This window comes from Falco biarmicus, chromosome 4, assembly GCF_023638135.1.
Source record: "Falco biarmicus isolate bFalBia1 chromosome 4, bFalBia1.pri, whole genome shotgun sequence".
In the NCBI taxonomy this organism is placed as follows: Eukaryota; Metazoa; Chordata; class Aves; order Falconiformes; family Falconidae; genus Falco; species Falco biarmicus.
This window is the reverse complement of record NC_079291.1, coordinates 75,960,496-75,986,480: the sequence shown is the minus strand read 5'-3', so window position 1 is coordinate 75,986,480 and position 25,985 is coordinate 75,960,496. Positions and strand designations below refer to the sequence as shown.

The 25,985-nt window shown below is 55.4% G+C and overlaps 1 protein-coding gene across 1 annotated transcript in view; it reads right to left on the bottom strand.

The window, feature by feature from the left end:
• LOC130149157 (ankyrin repeat and fibronectin type-III domain-containing protein 1-like) overlaps window positions 1-25,985 on the bottom strand; it is a 209,122-nt gene that overhangs the window by 21,749 nt on the left and 161,388 nt on the right. The window contains exon 5 of the mRNA XM_056338474.1: window positions 19,438-19,566. Within this exon, the coding sequence (XP_056194449.1) occupies window positions 19,438-19,566 (129 nt within the window). The remainder of the gene's footprint in view (window positions 1-19,437; window positions 19,567-25,985) is intronic.

Sequence of the window (25,985 nt, the reverse complement as noted above, 5' to 3'; positions counted from 1 at the left end):
CTTTGTTTGTTTGTTTCCTACAGATTTTCTCTTTTTTCCCTACTTGGCAAACCCGCTGCATTTTGTTTTGAATGGAGTCTAAATGAGCGTGCCTCTTTTGTTTAGCAATAACAACTAACTTATATAGCTCCTGCTCCTGCCAGTACATTTTTGTTTGGCTCCACAAGCCCAACGCTCTCAGTGCAACGCTTGGAGCAGCTCAGCACGATGCAAGACCAGAAGCTGCTGCACAGCATCCAGGTCAGTGCAGAGCCTCCCGAGCCCCAGGCACTGGTCTGGTGATGCTGGTATGGCTTCACGTTGTCTCTGCTGTCTCCATACCAGGCACACCACGGTGCATGTAGGTGCTTCTTGGGGAGCTCATGACCCAAAGCAGCTGAGAATGGACCCCATGGCCCCACAGCCCACTGCGTCATGGCACAGCATTGGATTTGAAAGCCGACTCCCAACAGATCAGTACCAAACATACTGGAGGAGAAAAGCGCATCCTGGGCATGATCTGCAACATCCCGCCAGCATTCAGCACCCTGTATCTCTGCAGGGGAAGAAGTGGAGGATTCTCCCAGCGAAGCAAGAGGGGTCAGTGTCACACCTGCCATCCAGGCTGTTCCCTGAATCAGGAGGCTTTTGCAGCCCTTGGGGAATGTTTGCGCTGGGAGCGCAGCAGCTGCAGCATGTAGTAAGGACCCCCTGGGAGCAGCCCTCACTCGGCTGCTGGAGAGGCTGTGGCAGCAGGGAGGCATGAGGCTGGACATGCGATGTCCCACATCACAGGGCCAGCTGGTGAGGCAGTGGTGTCCTTCCAAGGTACGGCCACATTGCCCAGTGCAGCACAGCAGGGAAGAGCCTGCCTGCATGGCTTGCCCCCACTGCACCTCCCTCCTAAATCACAGGCTCTGAATTTGGGAGAGACGGAGACTTCAGGACTCCAAGGGAGGTTCGGAGCCAACCAAGTAGATCACTTGCTGACAGTCTGTGGAGGCCTCCCATAAAACACCCTGTGTCTGCAGGCCCAGTGGTACATTTGTGGGAGGAAGGGAGCAGAAACACTGGAGCAAATTCTACTGCAACACGATAATGCTGCTAATGCTGCTGCTTCTTTCTCTCTTTTTTTTTTTTTTTTTAAATTAAGCATCCTGATCATTGTTTTTAAGTGAGTCCAGAAGGAGCCTGTGGCTCAACCCCCAATTAAAAGATGACCAAAATCAGGCTTTCAGTTCCTCAGTCCCCCGTGACAGTCTGCCACCATGGTTAGGACTTCTGCCACGTGCACACTGCAGTCACAAAGCAGCACCATCCTGGCTGTGCCCACACACGTGCATCCCTCCTGGGTAGCTCCTACCCTGCTCGCACACACACCTCACACAGCACCGCCAGGACACCGGGGCGCTTCTGGTCAGGAACCCTGATAAGAGACAGTGCATGATGGTTGTCTCTCTAGCCAAGGCAGATGATGCTGACAGCACCATCAGCCCATGGGCACCAGCCTTGAGCTGCTCTGAAGGTGGCACTGGCTGGCACAGCCTGGCTCCGGGCACCCTGAGTCACCCCTTGCGGGAGGGGAAACAAAATCTCAGAGGCTCATACAGGCTCCAGTCGCAGACCTGGGTCAGAAAGGAGATGCTGGAGGGGAGAAGTGATGTCCACAACAGGCCCTCAGCTCTGCACCCCAGCCCGGCTCTGCTGGCTTCACTGTTTCATGAGGATTTACCCCAGCAGAACTCCTGGCCCACCATGTCTGGAGGCTCACACCTAGAAAATCAGCTTTTCTGCTTTTGCACTACCAAATTACTGTGGGGATTGAACTAAATGGGTATGTACATTACAGACCGAGGGTGTCCCTTGCCTGGAGGGTTTCAGGGGACACTGCTCAGGGTGCAGCATCTCCCTGTCACCAGCACCACATGTCCCTAAGGCACCTCCCAGTGCCAAAAGCCCCCAGTCCCTCCCCATCAGCATGGCAGGGGGGATGGCATCTCTGCCTTCGGAAGCTGGGCTCAGCCCTGGGCTCCCACCTCCCAGCCAGGGTAAACCCTCCTCGCTGCTCCCCACAATGCCAGCCTTTAATTGCTGCTTGACATTAAGTATCTGAGCAAGGAAGTCTTGGGTAAATGTTCTTGCTATGGGAACACACAGTGCTGAGTCTCTTTAATTACATTGTTTTTGTTTGGCTTTTTTTATTAGTTGTGCTGTGGCTTCCCCTCCCTGACAGGCCAGCAAAGCGCACGCTAAATATGGCCGGGTTTAAAGTCCGCCGTGAAACTCGAACCGCGGCACCAGACTGGCTGGACTCGGTGCAAGCCAGGGTTACGGGACATGCATTCCAGCCGCCTGGGTCCTGCTCCGGCCCCACACCCCCCTGTCCTGCTCAAGCACCCGCCATCGAAGCAGCTAAGAGCACAACCACCACGCTCCGAAACACCTATGCAACCTCTTCTTCCTCACCTCACTCAATCCTGCTGGGAACACAGCCTAACCCTTTGCTCCACGGACCCCAAGCTGCCCCATCTCCATCGTACACACATCACTTCCACATTGGTCCCCATCCCACCCTGTCTCCATCATACCCATCATTCTGCACCGGTCCCCATCCCAAAGCGCCTGGCCCTCACCTGCTGAGCCCACCTCCAAGCTGCCCCTCGGGGCCAAAGAGCCCTCTTCCCACCGGCCATGCTGCTTTCATCTTCCTCTGCCTCCCTTGTTATTTTAAAGGCATTCCAGAGGATGCTGTCAGGCTTGGATGTGGTTTGGTTGGGTTGTTTGTTTTCATACTGGAGGTTTTATGATCGTATTGGGAACAAGCCCTAATTGAGCTGCAATTCGGATTGCAGTCCGTGGGTATTTGTTTCATTTTTGGAAGGGCTTAAACAGCAGCGCAGCTTAGGCTGAAGAACGCATTTGGTTTTAACTGGAACCTGATGGAGACAGGACTAAGCAGAATGGGCTGCCCCAAGCTGTGACTGAAGCTCATGGAGAAGCCCTGCGTGGCCGCCCCGGTGCCAGGTACCCATGGCAGCAGCAGGCAGCGCCAGGAGCGACCACACACCTATGACCACCCAAAACCCTGCTGCTGCTGGGCAGGAGGCAGATGGAGCCAGTCCTCCAGCGCCAGGAGCCAAGCACGCAGCCCTGGGGCCTGGCTTGGTTGGGGTTTGCAGCTGCCCTGCAGCCCCCTGAGCCCTGCAGCCCCCTGAGCCCTGCAACCCCCTGCGTCCTGCAATCCTCTGTGTCCTGCAACCCCCTGCGTCCTGCAACCCCCTGCGTCCTGCAACCCCCTGTGTCCTGCAACCTCCCTGCACTCTGCAACCCCTGCACTCTGCAAACCCCTGTGCCCTGCAACGCCCTGCACCCTGCAACCCCTCTGCAAACCTCTGGCCCTGCAAACCCATGCCCTGCAACCCCCTGCACTCTGCAAACCCCTGTGCCCTGCAAACCTCTGCACTGCAGGGTCTGTGACCTTGTGCTTGCCCAGCACCCCAGAGAGGGAGCTCAGCACCGCTGCCCAGGCTGCTTGGTCCCTGTGGCTGGCTGGGTGCTCCTTGCCCAAGCCGGGACTTGCCTCCAGACCTGAGCTGCTTGCAAAGACCAGGCAGCAGAAACGGACAGGACCTAAAGGTCAGCACCCAGACTGCCCTTCACAGGATCTACGTCGGTGTCAACTTCTGCTGACCGTGCCCCACAGTGACTGCCAGAACTAGCAGTTCAGCCCAAGCACCCAAAATGTGCCTGATGCTTCTGGCACCAGCAACCAGCTGGACCTTTGCAGGTAGGGACAGGAGGACAGATGGATTTTCAAAGCACAGAGGGACCAGCTGAGCACCTGCTCTGCATTACAATGGTGTTTCCTCCCTTCTTCCAAAATCTCACAAGCCCGGATGCTGAAGCAGGTCTACAGCGCTCTGGAAGCCACCCCCGACCTGCTGGCACCATCCCGGCTAAATCAGACTTCCGCATATTAAAAGCGGATAAGCAGTAGGGACTCACTGCCCCTCTTTCAGGAAGAAATCCTATCACTGCTTGGCCTGCCAGCAACAAGCACTGCTCTGTGCCACAGATGCATGTGTGCAAACGCTTCTCAGGGGGTATCAAATGCAGAAGCTGAGTCATACGACGCCTGGTCTCAAAGATCACTGAAGGTAAAAGGAGGGAGAAAGAAATATCTCTGTGGGGTCACAGGCACCCAGCTGGAGCAAGTGGATGCTCAGTGTGGGGATGCTCATGTGGGCAACCAGGGCCAGGCTGTCATGCTGTGAGGAGGGATGTAAGGCCACATTCATCCAAGACTGTTCCTGTCCCCTCGCTCAGGTGCTGACACCCACTGCTTGGACAGGAGTGTGGCAGGCTGCTGGTGAAGCTGCTGTGGCAACACCAGCCTGCGCAGGGCCAGCAGCTGCATCTGAGACTGTCCTGATGGGAGAAGGGGCCACGGGGGCCGGTATGGCATTGCCCCAGCCCCTCTGAGGGCTGCCGCTATGTATCTGCACCACAGTGAAATGCCCAGGACCCTCCAGCAGCCAGGAAGAAGCACTAATTTGTCTTCCCCCATGATGGCTCAAGCACGCGTGGGAGGGATCTTTAAGCCCTTCCAAAAATGAAACATGCGTTTCAGCATGGCCTCACACCAGGGTAACATTCCACCCTGCCTCCTCCTCACCCCCACTGAGACCCACTGGGGCTCTCTCCCCTGACACTGGCTCCTCTGCACCACCATGCCTGGCTCATGGGATGCTGGGGCTCCGCAGCACCCATCCACCCAAGCCGCCCACTATGGTTCAAAGGTTGGCTCAGCTCCTCGCTTTGCTGGAAACAGGGCTCCTGGGAGCCGCATCCCTGCTGCCTGGCCCTGGGGCTGCAGCTTGCCCTGCACGGGGGCATAACCACATGCCGTGGGGGTTGAGACCTACAGACTCATCACAGCAGTGAGAGGCAATCAATTTGAACCCAGGCCTGCGAGGATGACAAGCAAATCCTTTAACCTCCTGCGCCACCTGGTGCCACCAGGAAGAATACACTAGTGAGATCCGGCTTTCACTGGAAACCACCTCTTCTCCAAAACCATGAAATTGTAGAAAATTGGCCCAAGAAAGACTTCTGGAGGTCATCCAAGCTCAGTCCCCCATACCTGTGGCTGGTCTCCATCCTCAGCCAACTATAGCCGACCTGCACTTCACAGCCCTCCAGGGGACGTCCCCAGCCCATCACTGGGATGTCCCTTCTGGTAGGAACCCACCTCCAGTCCATCACCCTACCCAAGCCATCCAGCTAGACAGGGACCAAGATGCTCAAGCCACTGAAGCTCCACGATGGAAACCAGCTCCGCTGGCTGAAGACTTCCAGAGCTGCACCCAAAGGGGTTATAAAAGGCAGGCCACAGACATTGATCTCGGCAGGGAGGAGGAGACGACGGCCAAGATACAATGGAGGAACAGACAAACGCACACACCCGGCTCCAGAGCTGCTGCCCAGCTGGTAAATGTTACTGGAGTCAGAAAACCCCTCTCCCGCTGGAAGGCAACCAGCAGGAGCCAGCCAGCCGTGCTGGGCACACTGGCCGCTACCCACAGGGTGTCCCTGGCACTGCTACCAAGAACAGCCACCTCCCTGTTGGGGATCTCCTTGGACTGTTGGTGGCGTGTCCCAGGCTGGCTCCCCATTTGGCACAGCTTTGTGCCAGGATTTACTCCCAGCTTGCTCCACAACCAGCTCCCTGCCCAGCACTCACTGGGGTCTTCTCTGACCAACCCCACCACGTAGCCCTGGTGCCCATCTCATGCCAGCACCACCCAATGCAATGCCAAAGGAGTTGGTTGACTGCCATCCAACGACAAAAGCACTCATTTGTGCCAGAGCCAACCTTCCCTTCATGCATCTCCAGTGGAGTCAGGGTCGAAAGGCTGCAGTCCAAGAGAGGAAGCCAACTTTCTTTTGCCATTTTGCTAGAAAACACCCCACAAATGCTCGAGCACTCTTGTAACAGCACTAGCTGGGGAGACCTCACCACCAGCCCGGCCTCCTTCCAGCAGAGGTTTGCCTGCTGCCTCCATCAGACCAGAGCTTTCCCACCTCAAGCATCATTTTATCCTCCCTCTAGCTGAAGAAAGCTTTGAGATATTATCAGGTAGATAAGCTCAAGCTGAGGATAACAGAGCCTGTGGAGGAACTGTCAGAGCCCCCAAGATAGCAAGTAGAAAAGATTTCCACCCTACTATAAAAAAGCAACGTTAAAAATCATAGTAATCATCAGGTCAGATCTCCAGTCATCATGACACTCTAATCCATTCATGTATCGATGCAACCAGTGCAAAGGCCCTTTCCTGAGGTCTCACAAAACATGGGAGCACTGGGAAATGCTCTCTCCTCTCATTGAGTGTTGCCTCAGCTTCTCCTGGTCCATAGACAAGATACTACCCAAGCTGACCTGAGCTCTGTTCCTCGCTCTGCCACTGAGGGTGAGAGGCAGGTGATGCCCACAGCCAGTGCCTCAGCTTCCATGCATGGGAAATGGAGATAAAGACAACGTCATTTGTTGTAAAGTGCTTTGAAACTTGCCAGTGAGGAGCACCAAGCAACTGCTTGGGCTCCTTGCAGTCACCAGCCTGACCCGGACTCGTGTGAGCAAGGGGATGCCTCCAGAGATGGGAACAGGAGGTGCTGGGTGCAGCTGGAGAGCAGCGGGTGCAGTGGCCAGAGTCTCTTTGCAGCTGGGGACTTTAGCAGCTAGCCTGTGAAGAGCTCTTCCAGACATGCACAACCATGCTTTCCACAGGCTAACAATTTGACCAAATCCGTGTTGATTTCCACCAGGAATGCACCAACCCTGCCAAATTTCAAACCTTTTTTCCAAAGCACAGAGGCACCAGAAGTCCTCAAACAAAGAGACAGGAGGAAAAAAAAATAAAAAATGGCAAAGCTACCATTTCCCCCCAATCTTCTGCTGAAACTTGGCAGGGTGGGGTGGGGGGTGGGCGGTGAGGAGGGGAGAGTGAAAGTTCAGCCTGAGGCAGAGTGAGCATGGAAAAATCCAGCCCAAACAGTTAAAGTCTGGCAAAGGTATAAGCAAACAAACTTCCGCTGGAAAGTGTTAGACAGCCTTAACAACAGACGTCTGCTGGCTCCATCTGCAACCAGCACGTCGGGTGAGAGGTGTCCTCCTCGCCCCTCCATGGCAGCACGCGAGGATGACTTCGCTGCAGCACAGAAGAGCAAGGGCGGCAGGGGCCAATGGCTGCAGGGGGCCCTGGAGGTGGGAGGTGGCAGCATGAGGTGAGAGGAGACCACTCCGACCCCAGCACCTCAGAGATGTCTCAAAGCACTTAGGAGATTCCTGTTCACATTGTTACACAGAGCAGGACCTTCAAGCCAGACCTAAATAGCTTGGGCTCCTCCATCACCAAGAGGCTGTGAAACATCTCACAGAGTTGGTGGCCCCAACCCAAGGTGGGTGCTGGTGTCTCCTTCCTCCCCCTCACTGTGCCCTGAACAGTGAGAGATGGGGCCAGACGTCCTCACTCTCCTGAGACACTCTCATCATCCAGAGAAGCTCCTCACCTTGCCTCTCCTGGCTGTGCACTGCAAGACAGCTTCCTCAGGACCAAGATGCCCATGGACCTGGAAAGCCACTCCAGGTACCCACTGCATCCTGGCACACGCTGGCCTGGGATGCCACACCTTGTCCCTCATGTTAACACGGGCTGGCTCAGGCTGCAGTCACACCTTCCACTCTACTGTGCCAACAAGCCCTCAGCCCAGAGGGTTTCTCTCCTCCATTACCCCCGATTTTTCTGGTGACAGACCAAATAGTGTGGCGTGACACAGACACAGAAGCTAGCAAGCGTGATCCCCAGGTGAAGTGTGGGAGCGGGACAAGGCAGGCAGATTTAACTCTTACCTCTGTCACAGACCACATGGGTGACCTTGAGCAGGTCACTAAAGCCAAGGTGCTGCAATGGGGTGCCCACCATCCCCACCAAGACCCGGGAGAGCAGCAGTTACGGCAGCATGGTCCCAGCATAGTCCAGGGACAGCCTTGTCTGTCTGCTGGCGTTTCTACCCAGGGTGAAGAGCAACTGCTCAGGCAGCAGATACCTCCTCCACGGCACAGCAGGAGGATGAGATGAGTGTGCTGGTGCATGAGAAAGGCAGCCTTGGGTCCCTGTGTGATACAGCAACCCGCTCCTGACCTGCCTGCATCGTCAGGACAGAAAACGGCCGCAGAAACTTCATGAGTTCACGTGAAGTTCACCCGAGTGGAGCTCTGCTCCATAAGCAGAACTGCTTTTCTGCCTGCCACGAGCCTTCCAGAGCTTGTGACCAGGGCAGAGCAGGGCCACGAAACCGCTGGGAGGATGAGACCTCTTGGCAGCATCAGCATTCCACCTGCACAGAAAGCAGGCAAGCACTCCACTGGGTTGTCCACCCCACGGAGCTCCAAGAACATGCTCATGGCTGAGGTTCACTCAGACACCCCCTTGGCCAGGCAGCAAGACACCACGTGTAGACAAGGAAAGCAGGAGCATTAGCCAAATGTCACACCAGCCTATCTGTGTCCAGAAGCAGCCTCCTTGCTTCCCAGCACTTGGCCCACTGCTCTGCAGGATTTCAGTGCACAGAGGAACCCTGCACAGCTCTCCTAACGCAAGCACCTGCCCGGCGCGGGGCACAGCGGGACTTGGCTCCGAGCTGCCCCCGAAGCCCGGCAGCGCTGGCAGCCCGGCTTGCGGCAGGGAGGCTGAGCGGGAGGTGGGCTGGCTGCCCACGAGGGGCACGGGGCAGTGGCAAGGCACCTTGGCAGTGTCTTGGCACGTGTTAGACCTCAGACGACCTGCTTATTCACCAGCAGACGCATGCTTCACCCGGCCTCACTTTCTGACGAGGTCCAGAAGCAGAGCAGTCCCTCCCAGCAGCAGAAACACAGCCAAGCCCCACCGGGCTGCCCCTGCCCTCGGGGCTGCTCCTGGCCACAAGCAGCAGGGGCTGCCCCCCTGGTGGCTGTCCCCTTCAAGGCTTGGTCTCCTGACATAGCCAGGCCTGTAGAAAGGCTGAAGGCTCTACCACACAGCAGGAACGAGCACCCTCTGTGACCCCCAGCGCACAGTGACATTTAAACCCAAAAGAATTTGTTTTTAAGACATTACCTGCCTGGACCTCCCCAGACCTAGAAAAAGTTGTCTGCCCACCTCTGCTCCTGCCACTGCCTCTGACCAGAATAACTACCACCTCTTCCCCAGCAAAGATGCTGATGAAGGAGAACACCATTTGAGGAGGGGAGGAAAAAGGACTGACTTTTAGCATCTGCTTCCTGGGCAGAGTAAGTTCCAGCCACCTGGGGTGCCACACGTGGCACAGACACCTTCATCTTGGTGCTCTTCGCTGAAGTGGTAACATAAACTAACAGCTCCAGGTGGGGATCCCAAGCTTACAAACCCTAACAATAAAGCTCGACCTGTTAGCTCCGAGCTCAGAGCCAGCCCCCATCGTGTCCCTGGGGGTGGGGGAATGGGTTTGCCAGCAGAAGACCCCCGTTACCAAGAGTACTGATGCAACAGCCAGCTCCTTCAGCAGGAGATCTCAAAGCTCTTGAGAGAACAGGTCAGTGTTTCTATGCTGCTTTTAAAGAGTGAGAAACCGAGGCACAAACAGAGGCAGAGGAGGAGCCTGAGGGTGGAGAGGAGAAACAAGGCTGCAGGAAGAGCTGAGTAACCACACTGCCAGATCTACCTGCAGTCCCTGCCACCTCAGAGGCTGCAACAGCTACGCACTCAGAAACCTGTAGGATTTGCACAGGGAACATCAACTCAACCAGCCACAGCATCCCACCAAAGGGGATGATGGCTCCTCTTGGGGCAGTGGGCCACAGCTGATCCTGATAGCGCCAAGAAGAGATGTTTCTTGGAGCTCTGCTCAGCTCAGCAGCTGCTCTGGTGGCCATGCTTAACAAATGCTACCACATAATGCTGTACGTTCATGTCTCAAAGCTCCGAAACAACATCTTTTCACAGCAGACCATCAGTAAGGAGCCTGCCCTGACTTTAGGCAGGAGAGATTTGCCTCCCAGCTGCTAACTGGTGAGCCCTCACAGGCTCATTGGGACAACTGTTGGATGGAAACCAGACTCTGAGCAGACCGGGAGGGGGCTCAGGTGAACCTCCGCACCATGGGCAGAATGAAGACCATGTGCAGTCTCACAACGATGCTGGTGGCTGCTGCCAAGTGTCCAGTTCCACTTTGGACAAAGCAAGGCATGAACCTTGTCTTTTCCTGGCCCCCAAAACTGGAACTTTAATCTCATCTGCACCATTTTGCACTGCCCACATAGAAAAACCTCCTCCACACTGCCCAACAGCTCTTTGTGGTGGAAGATCTTCATCTGATTGCAACCCTCCCTGTTCACAGTGCAAATAAAGGCAAGGAAGGCCAAGTGGGATGAGGGGAGGAATGCCCCTGGGGAGTGAGCTACTGCAGGACACACTGGAGTATATGGACAAATATGGGAGGAAATCTGGAAGTGAGGACCAGAGGGGAACATAACTCCTCCCTGAGCTCCATTAGGCATGAGGCTCAGCAGATGCGAAGCTCACTTTGGCTCATAGGTCTCTGAGAAGCAAGCAAGCCAGCAGAAGAAAGGTGGGTAAGAGGGATGGGTGTGAAGCAAAGAGATGGGGAAGAGTGAGTGTGCAGGCAGTAGGAAAAACTCAAGCAAAGAGGGAAAGAGATCCCATCACCCCCGAGGACCTGTTCCTTGGTGTCCTGAGTGTCCTGGGCTGACTCCTACCTCCAGTTTGTCCTCCCTGCTGAGCACTGCCCATCCTGGCAGCATCCAAGTCAGTAGGTCCAACATTGACCTGGCACTGAGAAGCGCTCTCCAGGAAGATAAACAGGAGTTTTCTCAAGGTCTGGCAGGCAGAAGCATCTCAGCCAGTAGGAAACTATCTAAGAGCAGAGAAAACCCACGCAACAGGGACTACCACTGTTTAAGGGACAAGGGAGGATCAAAAGTACTCAAATACCTTGCAAGTGCCAGCTGTCAGGACTATCTGGAAATGTTGATGCTTCTGTGTCTCCCGACCCCAGTGTCCCCAGCAGCATCAGTAGCAAGGCCGGCGATCCCTTCTGCTCCCAGGAAGAAGCTGTCCCCAGGGCTGGGGGAGGCGCAGGCTGGCAGCGTGGGGGCTGGGGCAGACTGCCTGCCTTGCTGGGGCTGCTCCAGACACACAACTTGTCAGTACTGCCCTCCCCTGGGTGCAGATCGGCTCACCGAGAAGCCAGGTTCAAAGCTGGCAGGTCCTGCTAGCGGTAGAAACCAGAACTATTATTGCTATCCCTACTGAAAGAAATATATGGAGATACTTCTTGTGTGCTGGCTAAGAGGGCTGGGAGAGCAAGGACCCTCCAAATCCAGTGTATGGGAATACCATCTGGTGTGGAGGACCCATGGCCCCTTCAGGAAGGGCTTGACTCACACTGAGATTCAGACATTCATGAGGCTTCCCTTTCATACCAAGGACTGTGGCATCTCTGCACTTTACCCCAGCACAACCGTAGGGCTTGGGCTGCCTGCTGTACAAATCCAGGCAACGGGCACCTGGGCACCACAGCCATGAAGAAGAACCTGTGGAGATCCTGCAGGATGAAGAGTATCTTCCACATTCCTCAGCAGGGACCAAGGCATCCACCCTGCTTTGCAGATCCAGGCCATGGGAAGTGGAATAGAGATGGCGAGAATAAACCAAAACAAATCAGGCAAATGGACTATTTGAGAGAAATCAAACTGTGCTCAGGATAATGGAAATGCTGCACTGGAAAATAAACTTACTGGGGTTTGGAGATATCAGCTACCAGCAGAGGGAAGTGGCCAGAATAACACATCAGCACGATATTTTAAATTTGTCTTTTAAATAAATGACATTTGCCTCCTGTGCTATCAGTGAGGAAGGGATCTAGCTGAGGGCTCTGGTCCCAGACAGGGAGAACCTGGAAATCAGTCTTCTCTGAACATTTTCCTTCCATCACTTTCTCAGAAGGCTCAATTTTTCCTGCTGGAGTGACATGAGAAACAAATGCAGATGGGACTGCTGGAGCCTGTGGCAGCAGGTCCCAACACTGCACACAGAGAGGATCAGGCCCTTGGTCTTCTCCCAGCCTCTCCAGCCTCATCGTAATTGCAAGCCAAGTTGCCTCTCTGCAGACAAGGAGAGAACCTGGGCTGATGGAGGCTTGTGGCATCAGGAGGGGAGGCACAAGTCTCACACAGACCGTACAGACTTGGATAGTCCCTGACTTCCCCCACGCTGCCCTCTTCCCCCCACTGCGCCCGTGGGACGGGTGCTCCCAGCTCACTGCCAGTGCTGCGGGGCAGCAGAAGTGGAGCTGCACAGACCCCAGCTCCTCTGCCGTTGCAAGCCCTCTCTGGGCTAAGGACCAGCTGCAGCAAGCATGCTGGTATCACCACGAGCAGCAGTTGCCCTTGAGCCCCTCTCTGTTTGCAGGCAGTGAGGATAAAAGGCAATTTTCCACAAATAAATTATTCCTTTCAAATGCTTTCCTAAAGGCAACCCCAACTTTCAGGGAGATATTTTGCAGGCTCGCTCCTCCCCATCCCCATCAGTGAGTCCCTCACAGTCACTGGTGAGTCACCGTCCCACCAGCTCGGGGCGGGTGAGCTCCTGCTCTCCCCACACACCAGACGCACTGACTGTGGCCATCCCCAGCATGCCAGGGGTAAAGCCAAGCTCTTGGACCACATTGCCCCATGTGTAGTTTATCATCAAAAGCTCTGGAGCTCCCTAAGCGTTGTCCAACTTGTCCACGGAGAGGTGTCGTGGGAGGGTGGGGGGATGGCAGCACCAGGAGCATGCAGCTAAGCCCCCACCCTGCCCTGGTACAGGAGGGTCTCCTTGTTCACTGGGGCTGCAGCTCCACTTGCCCGCATTTATCGCCTGTAAACCAACTTCTGAATGGCCTGCTGGTGGCAACGTCCATCTGCCATGCCAGGGGGAAGCTCAGGTTGCCTGGAGCCCTTGGGCAAGGGGCCCTGCTGTGGGCTGGCTCCCTGGGCAGCTGGGACACCCCAGCAGACCACAGCGCGGTGTGGAAGTCCAGCTCCCATACAGCTAATTCAATAAGTCACAGATACCATGACTTCATAAGGCAGAGAGGCTCCACAGCTATTAGGGGAATTGGGAGCAGGGGGAGGAGGAGCTGAAATGGAGAAGGGATGGAGACGGGGAGGGTGGAGAGGGGGAAGCTAAGACAAGCAGCAGAACAAAACATCCCATAAATCATGAGGAGCTGCTGAAATACCAGAACAAATGACCCCATAGCTTGGCCATTGTTCCCGAGTGAGGGCTTAAAGCGCTCCCAGTCGAGACAAAGCGCCTCGCGTTTCGTTTCAACACCATGCTGGCCCATCCAGGACCTGTGCTCAGCACAACCGAACTGGGGGCGGCTGTGTTTCAGCCCGGACCGATGGCTGGGACTAGTGGAATGGGGGAGGTGAAGCTCTCGGCGAGGCAGGCTGCCCCACACCACAGCCGGTGCAGACACGGTGCCCACATCTCAGTCTGCCCAGAGCATCCCTTTGCTTCCAGATGCCCACACACATCCCAGGTGCTGGCACTCCTCCTCTTCCGCTGAAAGGCCCAGGGACTGGTTGTCCTTCTTATTTTCCCTTGCTGAGGCTAAAAGCTTCCTTGGCTGGGAAAAAGAAGGGGCTCCAAGCCTCCTTTTGGACATGCAGGTTAAGTTAGGAGTAAGACAGCTTGGGGAGGGCTGTGAAACCCAGAGGAGCTCTGAGCCCTCTATCTTTACAGTGCTGCTCCTCCTGACCTCCCAAAAAGTTGCTGACAATTCACTTTGTGCTGGTTCCCCCTGGCACACAAGTGACTGTCAGGCAAAGAGTCCTGGGGAAAGCACTATACAACCGTAGACTGCTATGATGGAAACAGCCCAAGCCTCTTGTCGAGCTCTGCAAGCAGCAGCCCGACAGTGCACTGGCTCAGGAACAGTCAGACAGATCAGCCGGCAGCTCAGTGCATCCCTCGGGCTCTGCAGCCCCCTGGGACCATGGCACTTGTGTACCAGAGGGCGAGGAGCCTGCCTGTGGACAAGTCATCCTCACTGCCTGCCCACATCAGCTGGCAGCAGCCGTGGAAGAAGGCTGAGCAGTGCCAGGCACCTCCACGGCATGGATTTCATCCCCCAGCACAGCAATTTAGGGATAATTTCCACACCACACGAGACCACTTAAACCCAAAGAGGAAATTCTCTTACATCACAAAATTTTAAATAACTTTCATGAAAACACTTCTGTTAAAAAATTTTTGCTTTACGACCAACTCAAAACATGGGGCAGAGAACAGCCCCAGAGCTGCACGTGCCACCTCTGCCAGCCCCATGGTGCCAGTGAGGTTCCCACACTCGGCAGCTGCGACTTCTGCCTTCCTGGCACCACCACTGCAGAAGGACACCTGCCAGCTGTCACATCCAGCCCTGGTGCTGGGACGTCATGGGAAAACCAGTCTGCACCTTCCCATCTGGGCAAGGATGGTCGGCACTGGGGGCTGCGGAGCAGGCAGGTCTCCGCACATCCCTCTCTTCGGCATAGGAGAAGCAAAGAGCTGAGATTCTGCAGCGTGCCAGGGGTCAGGCAGCAAAACAAGATGCAGGCAGGACTGAACCCAAGCCGGCTGCCTGCCTCTAACCACTAGACAACATGCTCCTGCCAGCGCTGCTTCAACAGCTCGTGGTGGGCAGCCAACGAGCAAAACTGAGATAATGGGATGGGGGAAGTGAGGAATGTACTACATTTTTCCTGAGCCACCATGGGAATATGCTATTCTGACCATGGATCGCAGGGAGGCTGTCCGACATGAAAAACTCAAGGAGTCCAAGTAGAAAAGGCAGCAAGTAGAAGTAAACAATCAAGAAGAAAACAGAGAGAAAATCAGGGTGAACAAGAGGTGAGTATGGGGAAAGGAGCGCGGCAGGGAAAGTAAGCAGAGGAACAGATGGGAGAAGGAAAACCAGACTGAGAGGTAGGAAAGGAAAAAGTAGAGACAAATGGATGCCAGGAAGACAAACCTACCAGGGCTGGAACTGCCGATGAGTACCAGAGCTGGAAGGATGCAAGAGGGGGACAGAGGTTCCCAGGCTCCACAGGCACAAGAGTAAAGCAGCGGAGAGCAGTCTTTTAGTGGATTAGGACTCACTCAAGAGGGAAGATAAGCGTGGATTATTTCTCAGGTGACACGCACATGAGGAGAGGGGGCTCTCTTTGCCTCAGTTCACCCTAACTGGGGAGAAAAGGGATTGCTGGTGTTTCAGGGTTGCTGTAAGGACAGCAGGTCTCCACAGGAGCTGCCAGCTTTCATCTTCATTCCCAACAGCAGAAGGTGGCGAGCTTCAAATAAAGAGTGCTTTTGTCTCGCACACCTTCATGCTATTTAGGCTTTGGAGCTAGATTAGTATCACAGACTAGCAGAGAGCAGAGCTTTAATAAATCAGACCCCAAATCCTTCCTTGCCTCAGTTACCAGTTTTTGCCTCATTTGGAGCTGAAGTGGCCTCGATGCCCTGTGAGACACAGCATGCACCATCCGGCAAAGAGGAGGAGGAAGGAATCAGCAAACCTAAATAAAACCAGACATGAGCAGCCCCAGGGTTTCTGCCCCAAGCTTGGGAAAGCCTGGCACTACCCCGCTCCCTGCGGTGCTTCTCTCTGGGCACCTCCAGGCAGCAAGACACCGGCTCACAGGGGCAATGGGCTGAGGTGGTACGGCACATTCATGGGCCCTAACACTGGGGACTTTGTGGTGCTGGCTTTAAAAAAAAATAGCCTAAAAAAAGCCTAATAATGAAGTATTTATTTCAGTAAACAACATATGAATGAAAGAAGTGTTTTCTCAATACTTCACTTTTTCCCTGCCTTCCCTCCCTTCCCCCCTGCAATTTTTTTTAATAAGTGGAACTAACGAGGCTTCGCTCACTGACGGCCGAGTTGGGGAGCAGGACCGTGCTCTGCTTGCCTGGTGCAGCACATAAACACGTGCCGTGCAAATAAAGCCTGCCTTGTGCCCGGAGAGAAACGCGACCCACGAGCATGTCCCACCCGGCAAGCAGGGCAGATGTGCTCAGACGGATGCATGGACTGCGAGACCTGTGACAGGAGCAGCCCTGCGCCTTCAGGTAAGCAGCGCGGGACACTCAGCACCTTCTTTATTGTGGCAGTGAATAACTGCACCTCCTGGCCCACAGAGGTGCCACTGCCTGGTGACCCTGCCCCAAAGGGCTTCAAGGTCCCCAGCAATGGGGAGAAGGGCCAAGGGGAGGTGAAAGGGTCTGTTGTCCCCATCCTACCTGGCAGCGCTCAGTGCGGGGGACACAGTGTCAGGCAGATCCTGTGGTGCTGTACAGCTCTTCCTCTTCTACCTCAGCTTCATCCAGCCCTACCTGAGCACCTGAACAACTGGGAATTCTGGAAAACTAGCTCAGCTTGTCCTGCATGGGAATGAGAGGTAAGGATGCTTTCCACTATGGCAGAGACACGAGGGGCTGGATTAACAGTGCCTTGGTAGGAATTTTGGGCAGAAAATGCTAAATGCTGCTCTGGACTGACACCCAGCTTTTCAAAGCAACAGGCACTGATGATGTTTTGCTTATAATCTCTATCTCCTCCTTGGCAACAGGTAACAGCAGGTCCAGGAGCCCTGGCTTGGCTTCAAGCCTTGGGATTTAGATGGGCAGGATTCTCAGAAGCCACTGATTTGGGAAAACACAGTCCATCACTTTTCTATCCCCCTCCTACCTGCATGGGATGAACTGAACCCGCCATCATACGCAGTGTGAATGTTCATCTTCTGCACAGAGGCAGGTAAAATAATGCAGTGGTGACCTTGGTTTAAGCTTATAAATACATACAGATTTGATGCACGTAGATATTTGCTCTGAAAGCCAAATTAGGCATCTGTACATAAGCCATGCTTTCTGTTGGCCACAGTGCCCAGCAGCCTTGCCTGCAGCCCAGGACCTCCCATGCAAGGTGCAGGGCGAGCAGGGGCAGCAAGACCCATGGCTCCAGAGGCCCTTCTCCTTTGTGCAGCAGCCCGGGGACACTTATCCTGCTATAGTGATCACAGATCCCTGACGACGTACAGGGGATGCAGAGAAATGATGTTTGACACCAGGGAGAAGGCCACATGCCCCCTTTGCAGGAGACAGCTGCAGAAGAGGCTGGTGCTTGCATGGGAAAAGCCTCCAAGTGCCTCCCCAGGCAAGCGTGCATGTGTGAACCAGGCGCATGCACCGCTGGCACGCGTGAAAGCCTGCCTGCAGCATGCCCGTGCTGCCGGGGAGGCAGCGCTCCATGCCCCGTGCACAAGTGCCCCCACCACTCTCTGAAAATCAGGCTGTGTGCATGTAAAAGCCCATTAAATACCTGCACTGCAACACTGCAGCTAGCACAGCCCTTAGCTGTCTGCTGAACCACGGCAGCAGCACCGGGGAGAGGATCAACAAGCACACTGAGATGGGCAGGGAGCAGGTGGTGGGCAGGGTCCTCCCCCTGCTGCTGCCCGCCTGGCTCCTTGTCACTGCAACCCACCGGGTCACCCCTCCTCTGTGCCTGGCCAGTGAGTGCCGGCGAGCCCCAGCACCCTGGCCCACCCAAGCTGGCTGCCAGGTCGGGCATCTGCCCCAGCACAGGACACCTCCAGGCATAGATAAATCCCACGACTGCAGGGCAGTCATCTTCCTGCCAGCCAGACCAGCCATGCCATGCCCCTGAGGAACAATGACATCAGGTCCTTCTCTTTCAGGCCTCATGCTTTCCAGCTTGATCTCCAGTGCAATGGCACGTGGCAAACTGAAGGCAAAGGCCATTCCTGCCCACCCAGAGCTCAGCTCCAAGCTGGCTTACAAACCCCCTATAAACCAGCATCATCTACCGCTGCTGTGGAGTCACTGCTCTACAAGGTGCTTTGCAAAATAATACAAGATAGATGGTTTCCCCCAGGAAAATGTTACAGATTGAGTGAAAATGTACCACAAATACACCTTTACACTGCAGGGCTAAAACGGGGTCTGGGGGCTTCAGAGAGACATTGAAAGGGAGAAAAGAGATTCACTGACTTCTCTGACTTCTTTATTATGAATAAAGAGAAACACTGTTTTTAGTGGGTTCTTTGCTTGTGTTCCTATTCGGTATATCACAAATTCACATGTTTGTCTGTTTACAAGATTTACAGCAATTGCAGAACAGCTTTCCTGATGACATCGTTTCGGCAAAGGGAAGAAAGTTGTGCAACTGGAGAAGAAAATCTGTCACCAAATAGCTTAAATTCTTTGTCTGGCCTCATTAATACCTAGTTAGCTTTGATGCCTAACTAACCTCACAGATAGAGGAAGCCTTTGAGGAGGACTCTGCAACCTCACACTGAAGTGTTAGAACATACAATAAAAGCCAGAAAGATCTCCAAAAAAAGCAGGGAAAATGAGAACCAAGCTTGACATTCTTGCAGTTTCTAAGCATTTCTTTTCTTCTCTCTTTTTTTTTTTTTTTTAAAATAAAAGTTTTACCCTCCTTTACCCATCTAAGGAAACAGAAAGCAATGCAATTTCCAGTTCTTTTAAATATCCTTAGCAGGTCACCTCTAACGCTGGGAGGGTTGACTGTGATCTGCTTCCAAGGCTGTTGCATCAGAGCTTAGAAACCCAGGATAAATTACTCCGTGCTCCAGCAAGGACTGCAGTTTGAGCCTGTGCTCCACACGAGGGGCCCCACAGGCACCACCGCAGCAGCAGCAGCAGCATCGGGGAAGGAAGGAACACTGCATCACTCCAGCATGGGCAAACGGGGCTGCCTGGTGGGTGGCTTGTGCTGGGACCACCCCAAACCCTCACACCACTCACCCCGGGTACAGCACTAGCAGGGAGCCCCTGAAGCTCCCAGTGCCACCACGCTGGCTGCGGCCATCTCGCTGCAGCTCTGGGCTCTGGTTTATCCAACAGAGGTGCACTGGGCAGTGAGGGGCCGCGGGATGCCTCCTCCAGCAGCTCCTATAAGGAGCACAAGGTGGGGAGGGAAGGGAAGGGGAGAGGAGAAGCTGGCGGTGGGGGCTGCCAGAGGCTGTGCACTCATGTGCCCCAGCCCAGCAGACACGCACATCCACATCCCACATGAACCCTGAAAGACCCCCATGGCTCAGTTTGTGGGGTCTCCTTCAGCTGCCCCAAGGAAGGAGCCACCTGGGGCTCCCTGCTGCTCCCTGTACTGGGGCAAGGGGGGATGTTTTGGTTTGATGTCCTGCGAGAGCTCCTGCAGAGAGAGGGGTTTGGAGGGGTGTTGCTTGGGCAGGGACAGAGTGGCAGCAGTGGGGACAGGGGACAGCAGCGGGGCTGGAGAGGCACAAGCTCCTTTCCCCCAGCTTTGTCCTGCGGCTCTTACCATTCAATGCTCAGAGACCTGGGCCGGAAGGCAGACAGCTCAGCCGAGGCATACTCAGCTTTCCTTCTCTTCTCCTGCTTCTGCTTAACTGACAAGCGGTGGGCAAACCTAGAGAGGCTGCTTTCCGACCTGGGGAAGGGGAGAGGAAAGGCATTAATGTCATTGAAGCACCCCAGCTCCCAGGAGCAGGTCCACGGCACAAAGCCAGGTGAAGCTCGGAGCTGAACGGAGGGGGCTGCTGGGTGGCCAGCAGCGCCGGGACAGGATAGCACCAGCCTCAGGGGGAAGAAGCAGGGCTGCAGCAGATTTAGCATCACTTCAGCAGGCCAGGACCAGCACGGGTCTGTGGTGTGCTATTAGCAAAACCAAAGCTGCAAGCCTGGCAGGCTGGGAGCACTGGGTCTTGCTCCCCACTGCGACAAAATCACCTCCCTAGGTTGTATGCTCCTGCCCAAATGCCAGCTGGTGACGGCCAATGCTACAGAAACGCCGGCTGCTTCTGCTTCTTGCAGTACCTGAGAGGGGTCCGGCAGCTGGGGAAGCATCAGTGGACAGAATCAAAGCAGGCCTCTTCTACCGCTGCACACTCCTTCCAAGAAACCCCAGAGCCCCTGTGGCCTCCCAGCTGGGGCCTTCAAACACTGGGACAGCTTTCCTGAGGTGGGCTGGTATGGAAATCAGCCCACGACAGAGATGTTTCAGAGGAGGAAACAGAAATATTTGTGAGCAAATTGGTTCAGCTGCAAGATGTGTCTGCACAAAGAAAGCCCCTTCCTGCTGGGCAGGATGCTCCAGCATCACTGCCAGTCCCTGGGACCCAGAAGAAAAGCATCCCCAGGCTCCGGGGTCATGCTGCACACCCACCTCCACCCCAGCTCTCTCCGTAAAAGAACTGCTGTCCCAAGGCACAACCACACCATCTCCAAACCCAGGGGCAATGCAGAAAGCTGGCCCTGAGATTTGCTTGGGAGGTGCCTGCCCTGCAGAGACCTGCAGCCCTCTGCCTTCCCCTGCAGCACACAGAGACCCTGGTGTTGGCTGTGCCAAGGGCCAGCACCTCTGGCTTGCAGCTGAACACAGCGCATCAACCTGTCCCTGCTGCCAATTCACCAGGAGTGATGAGGGAGGAGCAGATGGGGAGCTGGGACACCCAGCTTGGGCATACGACCAGGCTGGTGGCACTGGTGCTGTCTGCCAGCCCTGCCACACACGCTGGCACAGCCACTGCCTCTCCTCCTCCTTCGGTCCTGCACTAGCAGGACCAGCTCCTCCTGCTCAGCTGGCTCCAGGCTAAGAAGGGAAGGGGAAGAGTGATTTGACAGAGGTCCTGGGGGATGAGGGACAGACCTGGGGGGAGACTTTGAACCTACACACATTGTTAAAGCCAGTCCTCCCCTCCTCTTGATTCCTGAACAGCTCCAACAAAACAAAATACCTCCAAGAAAAGAAAGAAAAAAAGAAGGTATTTCTCAGAAATGAGAGCTCCCTGCCTTTCCTCACAATAATTATGCAACCGCGACCAGCTAACCGTTTTTTTCCTGATACATTTTAAACACAGACATCTTCAATTCATTAACTCTGGTTATTGATTTATTTTTCAGCTTATGAATTGCTGTTGCTGGGGACGGGGTGGAGACAGCTTTCTGGAGAAGGCTCTCGTTTCTCCAATCACCGCTGGGAAAGAGCCGCTCAGACCTTCCAGGGTCATTCTTTACATTCTTGAGAAGAAATACTACTTTGATGTAAAGGATGAGGTTTGCCTTAAAAGAAACCCAACAATAACCCCAAACCCCAGCTTTCCCCTGATCACAGCCAGAGGAAGAGGTGTTTAAAGAGGAGCGACCCAGGTGCCTTATGAAAGCCCATCGAGCAGAGCCCTGTGCTACCACCATCCCTGCCACCTCGCCTCTCCCTTGATCTGGTGTCAAAGCTCAGCTGCAATGAATAGGATCCCAATTTAGAGAGGCATGGGCATTGACCACAGCAGCCCCCGGTGTGATGTGGACCTTGGGGCGAGCAGGGCTTGGGGCTGACGCAGGGATGGGGATGGGTGGTGGGACTGGATGCTGCTGGCTTCCTATAGCATCTCCTCGGTGGCATTTGACTGTTCCCGCTGTGGCAGTCCTATGCTGCCCAGCATTCCACCTCTCCAGGAGAGGCTCCGGCCTCCCTGCAGGGGTGAGGGCTCCATCCCCAGCTGCCAGGATGCTGGAGGTGTTGATCTTATAAGATATTTGGGGACTGCCTGGAGAACACTGTCCTGTTTGCTGTGCTCCCTGATCCCCACCATGCTCCCTGTGCCATTACAGCCACCCCTCCCAAATTGGTCCCCAGCCAGGATGGGGGGCTGGGAAATCCCAAACCACCTGCATAGATGCAAGAAGGCAGCTGCCCCCTGCAACAAACAAGTGCCTGTCATGCCGGTACATGCCTCCTGCGATCAGCACCACCAGGACAATTGCACGCCCAGGAGGTTTACCTGGACGCATTCACTGCTCCAGGCAGGGAAGAAGCAGCCACTGGATAGAGCCAACAGCATCCACCAAGAGCTGGCAGGGGGAAAACAGGGTGACACACCAGCAGGGCTGGGAACGAAGAAGCGAAGAAGCGTTAGTCTCTGGCAGCAGGGTGTGCTGGTGGGGGTGGAGCCACCTGGGTGCTCTGGGACGTGTGGCCTTGCCTTGACTCCCCCGGTGGCACGGATCGGCATCGAAGAGGAAGGCGCAGGGAGAAAGGCGATGCTCTCTGGCTCAGGGCAGGTGCTGCCTAGATCTGCCCAACCCGGGGCGGACAAGCAAGGCCACATATAAGCCAAAAGGTGACCAAGAGTCTTGACATGTATGCTGCTTTCACCCCCCAGACCAACTTTCCAACCCACCAGTCACCCAGCTGGTTCACCCACCACCTCCAGCTGCTCACAGCCAGGTTAAAGGAGATGGCTGTGACTGCTCTGATGGGCTGGTACATCCTCCTTGAGAGCTGTCAGCAATTCATCCATCACTGAGCAATGAACAAACATCCTCTCACCTCTGCCAGACCCAAAAGCTCCAGCAGAAGCATCACTAATTAGAAAGCCAGGAGCACGTTACATATCATCTGGCTATTTATACAGTGCTGCTTTACATAAACTGTACTGCAGAAGAGGGAATGAATCATACCTGCTCTGCCATGGCTGCACTCAGGCAAATGCAACCCAACGCCAACAGCCACCTCTGCCCCTCTCCCCTTGCCCCACCGAGGTCCTGCTTGTGGGTCAGCTTCCCTGAGCTCCTGGTGCTGGGGCTGCTCTGGTCCCCTGGGGCTGGGGTGCTCCCAGAGTCAGGATGCTTCCACAGCCATGCTGGGCACTGTGCCTGGGGTCTGTGCTCTGTGGGACAGCAGCAGCGAGTTGGGAAGGGGATGCAGCTGGAACCATACTTTTCCTTCCCAGGGCTTTCCAAACAGTAATAGATGCCTCTGCCCCTTGAGAAAGACCAATGTTAGGGATCTTAAGGTAGAGGCAGGGAAACTGAGGCACAGAGAGGCTGTGTGAGCAAGGCAGGTTCCCTGTGGCTGTCAGCATCCATCCTTCTGTGCAGTTCACTGATGGACAAGATTTTCGTGCCTTCTCCCATCGGTACCAGCATACTTAGCACCACAAGTGTCAATCTAGGGAATAGGCAGCCCCAGAGAGCCACTGCTGCCTTGAGCCTACTTCATTCCAGCCATGGGACAGGGACAAGGCCAGCACCACTCCCCCAGCCCTGCCTGGAGTGCGCATGGTCCAGCCTGGGCAGGATTTGGGGTGACCTGCCTACCCCACAATAAGAAGCAGCATCTCTGCAGCAACTTGGTGGACCCAGCCTGCTGCACCAGCACCTGCCAGGGCTCCCCGGTGGTCCCCGCACGCTGCCAAGGAGCCAAGGGACACACGGGAAAAACCATCAATTGAAACATCAACCGCAGCACTGGGAAGAATTGTCTCCTGACAACCAGAGAAGGTTGTTCAGCTACTGTGCTGTATCATAAATCACACCTCTATGATTTGCCATCTGTCAGCCAGATTACACATGTTCAGAGTCCCATGTCAGCGTTTAAGTCAGAACACAGCATCTTTTTCCCAGAAATAATTGGCCCTGGAGATACTTGCAGCAATACCCATTCTCAGCTCTTCCCTCCAAACCTCCCAGCAGAGCAGAGCTGGCATTGCTGGGGAGGCAGGAACACCGCTGTTGGTGGGGCATGGGGATGCAAAGCCTGCACGTGACATCTCCCCCATAAATCCACTGCTTCGTGCGCATGCGGGGGTGGCAGGACCCGGTGCGGCAAATACACCCCTGGCATCAGCCACAGCACCCACCCCTCGCCACAGGCATGGAACAAGCAGGGGCAGCCAGAGGCAGATGCTGCTGCTGAAGGGAGATGGGGACATTGCTGTCCCTAGCCTGGTCTGTGCTGATGGCCTCCCAGGGTGTTGAACCAGGATGAGCAGAGGGTGCCCAGAGCAGCACTCAGACCCTCGCTGCTGGCACAGCCCAGCCCGGGCAAGGCTCAGCCCAGGGCACAGCTTCCACGCCAGCTGTGCTGCCCAAACATGCCATGTAACACCAGCCTGATGCCCATCTCTTCACCAGGCATGTTTTCTGGCGGTCTGACCCCAGCATGAGTGACTGCTGAAGCCCCCGCTTGCTGAGGAATGCAGGCAGAGCAGAGACACCGTGGCTGGCAGTCTGGCCCCATGCTGCCTGTGGCTCAGCCAGCTCACTGGGCCATCACAGGACGCAGCATCCCAACACAAAAATCTGCTCAGCTGCCCTTTCAGATGAGGACAAGGGTCTGAAGCACCGCCCTCCACCCCCTCGCTGGCCAGGCAGGCGGATGAGCAATGACATTTCCCAAAGCTGACTTAGTACAGAAATACACAGGGGCTCAATTCATCCCTCCAGCCTCACCAGCCGTGCACAGGCACGAATCCGGCCGGGGGTTTGCAATGCCTCACCACTGCGTCCCCCACGCCATGCCACAATTGGAAAGCAACGACAAGCAAAATCCTCATCTCCTTGGCTCTGCAGCCCTCCCTCTCCCCTGTGGTGGCTTTTGGAGAGACATCGCGGGCTGCCTCTACAAAAAGCAGCGCATTTCAGTGGTTTGCAGCCGTCAGAGCGAGCGTGTGGCTGCAGAAACCCGGGTGCTTGTGCAGCACCTCACCCAGCTGCCGGCACTGCAAGACCTGGCCGTGCATGGCCGGAGCTGCAGGCAGACCGTGGTCCATGCAGTACAGCTGCACTGTGCCACAGGTGTGGGATGAGCGAGGTCATGAGGCAGGGCTGGTGCGGGCACCGGCATGGGACTGGCAGCACTGGCAATGCTCCTGCTCCATTAACATGCCCAGCCAAATCTGTCACCACCGCACAGGCACAAGCTATCCATCCCACAGAGATGGAGATATCTTAGCACAGGCAGGAATAACTCCCACTTGTTGCACTCCCTAGCCCGAGACTCAGGAGCCAGCACGTGCTTGTATGTGGTTCTGATCTAACCCAGCTCCTGGCTGGCAGCTGCCAGACTCTTGAATCAAGCACAGGCAAGCAAAAGTCCTGGGACAAGCCATGCGGTGGCTGTGGGCAGCCCAGGCACTTGGCAGCAGCCAAGCAAGCAGCATTTTCAGCAGGTCCTCCCTTTGAGAACAGTCACTGCAAAACCAGCTTTCAAGTTGGGCTTATCCCCACAGGCATCCCAGCTGCAGCCTGATCTTGCGAAGCTGGACCTGCCACGGGGCGAGCGGGGCTGGGAGCGGGCAAAGCTCTCTGAGCTCCCTGCAGCTGTGGGGCTTGGCTCCCCTGAGATTTTTATTTGCACAGGTGCAGTTAGAATAAAACAGAGGAAAAACAATTGAAGCTGGGAAGGTGCCTCCCACCCAAGCAGGCAGCAGTCTTTTAGGAGACAGAGGCTTCGGAAAGGGAACGTGCACACCGCACACATGCAGCCAGCCTCCGGGCAAGTGTCAACCGTGAATGCCGCTCCGGCAAACCTGCTCACCGGCCCGCTGCAGTGGTGCGCTACGGGCACAGTGCCCACCGACAGTGGCTGCAGCCGTGAGCGTGTCCTCAAAGCAGCAGCCGGGGACAGGACCCCCAGTGAACCAGGCACAGTTGCAGTGTGCCGTGCTGTGCCATGCCGTGCTGAGGAAAGATGCCCAGGAGCCACGCGAGCGATGCTCACTCACCTGCACAGCCTCTGCTCCCTTCCCTCTGGGCTCCGCTGATTGCCCGCCGACGGAGGAGCAGCTCATCTGAGAGTGGCTTTTTGGGAGAGTCCCTGTCCCCTCGATTCACACAACCACAGGCACGCTCCCATCCCGAGTGGGATCCCCTTCTCCCACTGAGCTGCCCGACCTCCTCATCCACCACCTCCGCTTTGCTCACCCATCACCTCAGGTTTCTCGCTCGCTCTGTGCTTGGCTCTTTTTTTTCTTTTCTTTTTTTTTTTTTTTTTCCTCTCAATCTTGTTTCTATAGAAACGAGATTAGCAGAGGGGGAAATAAAACAGCCCCATGTGACTCAGATTCC